At 29.3% G+C, this 5,136-nt stretch overlaps 1 protein-coding gene across 1 annotated transcript; it reads right to left on the bottom strand.

Annotated features, from left to right (window-relative positions):
- Nucleotides 1-387: 387 nt before the first annotated feature.
- On the bottom strand, nucleotides 388-1,934 carry LOC105617794 (lipopolysaccharide-induced tumor necrosis factor-alpha factor homolog). The gene is made up of 3 exons (XM_012199348.1): nucleotides 1,766-1,934; nucleotides 1,224-1,491; nucleotides 388-490 (listed from the first exon to the last, which is right to left on the bottom strand). The coding sequence occupies exons 1-3, from the start codon at nucleotides 1,932-1,934 to the stop codon at nucleotides 388-390; spliced, it is 540 nt and encodes a 179-aa protein (XP_012054738.1).
- Between the last annotated feature and the right edge of the window lie 3,202 nt (nucleotides 1,935-5,136).

The raw sequence follows: 5,136 nt of genomic DNA, 5'->3' as shown, positions 1-5,136 counted from the left end.
CTGTAATTTTTTCCTTACAATCACACTTGTATCATTTCTTACAATCTATTATATTATTATTATGTAAAAGTCCGTAATATTCATGCGTATATGATATCATGTCATTCATTTGTCATACAAGACACAATACTCATTAATATCTATAATTCACACTACATTAGATTAACCAGGACTTGTATTTTATAAATAATCATTTGTATGTTGTAACGCAGTAATCTTTCCAAGTCTGAAGAATCGAACATGTAATATATAACTTACATGGATGTTTTTAACAATCCTTTCTTTCCGTTATGAACGATAAGCGAAGGATATCGAGTAGCTTTTTATAGAATTGCAGAGCATCTCGATATGCGGGAGGTTAGAACCTATGTATGAACATGAATAAAATCAACCTTTCCACGTGCCAATGTAATTTTTGCAGTTTGGACAGAAATGATGAACACTCATGAAAGCATTCATACAATATGGCAGGCATGAGCAAAGGCAGCATCTGAAAAAAAGAGAATATCAGAAAATCTATAATAAATACTATTTATGAGAAAATTTATATAATATTTGTTTAGCATTTGATTTACATACAATAACGTTACATATTACAAAAGCACATTTTTCACGCTACAATATGTAATTATATTTTGTATGTGAGAAATATATATACAAATTACAATAATTCAAATTATAATAATCAATGTGAGAACAATAATTTATGTTTTAATAACTAATAAATATTCAAAAATAAAAGAGGATGATTTTTCTTTACAAAGGTGTAATTAAAAAGAATAACGTTTTTTTATAGATTTTAATCTCCTGAATATAATAATGTTAATATAATAATGTTAATAAAAAATTCGGAATTGACAGGAAACATCTTGAAAATTAAGCATAAACTTGATATATTTAATGAAATTTCAAGATTCTTGTTTACTTTTCAAGGTGTTCCCTATCGATCTCGAACTTTTTTTATTAACGTTATCGTATTCAGGTCAAAATTTATAATAAAACACTATTCCTTTTATTTACACCTTTGTGAGCAAAAATCGGCTTTTTAACATTCTCCTTTAGATTTCTATTACTAAACATTATTAAAATTAATAAATTCAAAGAAAAATATATAAATACATTATAATCGGAGGAACAAAAAACTTCATTAAATATAATCGATATATATATCTCCATATAGTAAACGCAAATTATAAATATGTACAAAGCAATTCATCACTTACCCAAGTAAGCAGAGTATGACACAGCAAATATGAGCACTTGGCTGATGATCTGATATCGTAGTAGTTTTGATATCGGCATGACATGTTGGACAGGACATTTTCACTGCATTCGGCCCTAAGGCGAGCACTACATGTTGTTGAATGACTCGTACTTGTGTCCGTGGTACGGAATTCGATTCGGCATTGAAACGTGGTTGCGATGTTGATCGACTTGAACCCGGGTAAACTGATGGCATAGGCATTGTCGTTTGATTTGGTGGTTGATTGTCTGAAATTATAGATAGATAGATATTATAATTATAGATAGATAAGATTTACTGTCTATCCTACCCATCTTCTTTATCATTAATTAAAAAAAAGAATTGACATTAACAATTTCTATATAAAAAAAATAGATAAAAAATATATGCTAGCAATTGAGTCACAAATTTACAAATAAGAGACATTTTTTACTATATAAGGCTTGAAAATTAAAAATTTCGCATTTCAACTTAATTTTATACTATAAAAAAGTTTCAAATTCACTTTGTATCAAAACATACATGGCATGGGCATTTGTATTGGTGCATTTCCTGGAGGATACGGTGTGGAAAGAACTGGAGGATGCGTAGGTGCTCCTCCTGTGTTAGCTATGGCTTCCTCGTAAGACGGCGGAGCGGTTGGCAGAGGGGCCGAAGGTTGTACGTTAGTAAAACCAAAATTCTTCTCCATTTTCTCCTAAAAAAAGAACTGAGTTCTGAATCCAAAACAATAATGTACAAATGATAATATAGATTAAATGAAGGGTATATGAAGTTAGCACCCCAACTATAGTATTCAGGAGTTCTGATTAAGAGTTTCCTTTTGACAAGACGAACAGTTCTATATAATTTATAACAAGAGTTCCGCTTAATAATTATTTTTAAATAATTTTAAAAAATGGGATGCTAACTTCTCAGCGAAATTCGAGATCAAATAGTTCTGAGCAGCTTAATAGCTCTATTTTATGAATATCTAGAGTTCCTGATACATAAAAAACAATTTTGACACACAAGAAAATTTATAAAAAAAAAATTTTTTTATAAAATAGTTCTGTGACACGTTAATTGTCATTATAACAATTTCAAAGAGTTCTCAGCGATTAAAACCAACACAGACTCAAAAATAAAAGAGATACTTGAAACGAAATTTGAAAAATCGATTGCAGAAGTATGTATTTCCTTATATAGTCATCCAATCACTTTGTCACCTAATACTTTTCGATAGAACTCGTCGAGAATTACACAGAACTCTAATCAGAACTACTGGAACTCTTAAAAAATTGTTCGACGTCGAACTTAGAAAATTTTCAATGATAGAGTTCAAATGTCTCTATACCTCGAAAACCATTAACTCAATCGCTTTTTCACCTAATACTTTTCGTTAGAGCTCGTCGAGTACTACTCAGAACGCCAATTAGAACTACTCTCAAAAAATTTTCAATAATTTCTCATATCTCGCAAATCGTTTTTTGAAAGTATTGAGCAGTTCTGATTGGAATTTTGGGCAGTACTCGACGAACTCTAACGAAAAGTATTAGGTGAAAAAAGATTGGGCCAATGATTTTATGTTTACAATAAAATGCCACGAAAGTAAAAATATTTATTATGACTTTATCTATAAAAAAAAAACAAGTAAAGGATTATCAAATGACAGCCGATAATTTTTATAATACACGTTAAAATGCATTTCCTTTTTTCGCCGCACATATATAACATTAACGTTGATGCATTCAGATAATTTTCTCAGAAAATTTATAAATAGCTATAGAGATAATACATATTTTGTAGTATTTTATCATCGATCTTGTGCAAGCATTCATGCACAAGATCATAGCACAACAATATAACAAGGTCAAATCATAGTGAATTAAGGCATGCTTATAATTATTATTAAGCTTATAATTATTGTTAAGTATTATAATTATTGTTAAGTATTATGTTGTTGTTATGCTGCTAATGAAATTTATTATCGAAGACTAACAAATTTTTTCGTGGAATATTTGTAATGTTAAATATCTTAAACATAAAAAAAATTATGTTCTTATTATTTAATTGTACTTTTTCTTCCTCTTACATTAAGCCTCTGGCCTGTGTTACACCTCTCTTCTCATATGCTTGTGGTGCGCATGTTAATCAATTGCCACAAACATATGAGACCTATTTTAATATATCTATTTGCAATTCTAAATGGTGGATTTTTCGAGAGGTGTTTCTGTGGACAAAGATACTCTCGGGAGATTGCCGGCTTTTTTCAAGAGGATACACGAGCGTAAATATTTTGGTCCCTACCATCGAATTCGGGCATGATCCATGCCATGCTCGCGCGCTAGCCATTTAATTTTACATCATAAAATCTAAATTTCAATGAACCTTAAAATTCAAACACCATTGTCTAATAAGGAATGAAAATTGCGCTTTTAAAAACATCTTTGTTCGAAGATAATAGCTACTAATAATTAAGTATCTTTGAGAAAAAAAAGCTTCTACATTTTTTAACAAGAAGAAAGTTGCAGCAATTTGACACAATTGTCTGCAAATACAAGTACAGACGATTCTTGATATTTTTATTTCAAGATCCCGTGGGATTTAAAAAGATATATTACATCAAGAAACTATCTACGTAATGTATATGAAAAGGTCTGGGAATCACGGTAATGAGACTCGCAATAACATCTAAATGTAAATAATGAACGAGCACACACACATTTGTGCTGGCGCGCGAATAGAAAGTTGGGCGGATGTTAAGTAACAGAGACACGATATTTATATATATTTGCCAGCGGAGTCGCACGTAGAAAGCTTAAAATCCCAAATGCATACCTCGTAATACTTTGGATGGACATGATATCTTATTTTAAAGCTGATATGTTACTCAAAACCATGAATGCATTTACGCTGCTGTGCTCGAATAAACATGATTCACATTAACATGATATGATAAGCATTATACATAACGTGTCTCAGAAATTTCTCACCGTTTTAGCTGTAAATTTTTAACTTTAAAGTAATTATTGACCAAAGTAAATATTTTAACAGTTAGAAATGCGATACATATTTATAGTTAAATTATTTGTAATTAAAGTAAATATTTTAACAGCTAGACATACATATGATACATTTAAAATATATTATTATTAAAATATATTATTAAATCGAATAACGCTCATGACAAAGTTTCATAAAGCTCTCTTATATTTGTTATTTATCTATTTATGTATAATTATTTCAGAAATTAATTATCTTAAGAGAAACTCTGTTATAAAAGAATACTTCCTTTTTCTCGCGTATTGCATTATTACCAAGCAAAATGAATTGTTTTAATCTCCATTTCCGTGTTATTAATGCTTCCGCCAGGAAACGGAAAATCATATAAGTCATTAGGGAATACAAAATCTTAAAAGAAGCTTCCATGAAATCAAGTTTTTAATTGACAATAGATACAGGATACAAAGCCCGTTGCATGAATTTCCTTTCGCTGAAATAATTCCACGTCGTGATTTCCTCGTAACTTTTACGATCACACGCTCGGTTCTGATCGGATAAGAATAAAACAATAAACTATGAACTATATGAATATAATGGAATGAATTCCCCACTATTTGTTTTAAAATAAGATAATAACGCAAGGTCATATTAATATTATACGATTTATCTGTTTAAATGTCCTTTCAATTTATTTATTTTTATATTACATATTTTATATTACATATTTTTACATATTTTCGCCATAAAATTCTAAAAAATTATTTACACTATATGTAAATTCTTTTATTACCAAATTTTCTTTTAAATAATTTGTTTTAAAAATTATGATATTTGTCTTATATTTGGAGTATAATGTGTTTAATATTTTTATAAAATTATTCCTCTCTCTCTCTCTCTCTCTCTCTCTC

The sequence above is a fragment of the Atta cephalotes genome (assembly GCF_000143395.1).
Source record: "Atta cephalotes unplaced genomic scaffold scaffold00014, whole genome shotgun sequence".
Taxonomy (NCBI): domain Eukaryota; kingdom Metazoa; phylum Arthropoda; class Insecta; order Hymenoptera; family Formicidae; genus Atta; species Atta cephalotes.
The sequence above is the reverse complement of the archived record's forward strand: the minus strand, read 5'-3'. Positions and strand labels throughout refer to the sequence as shown.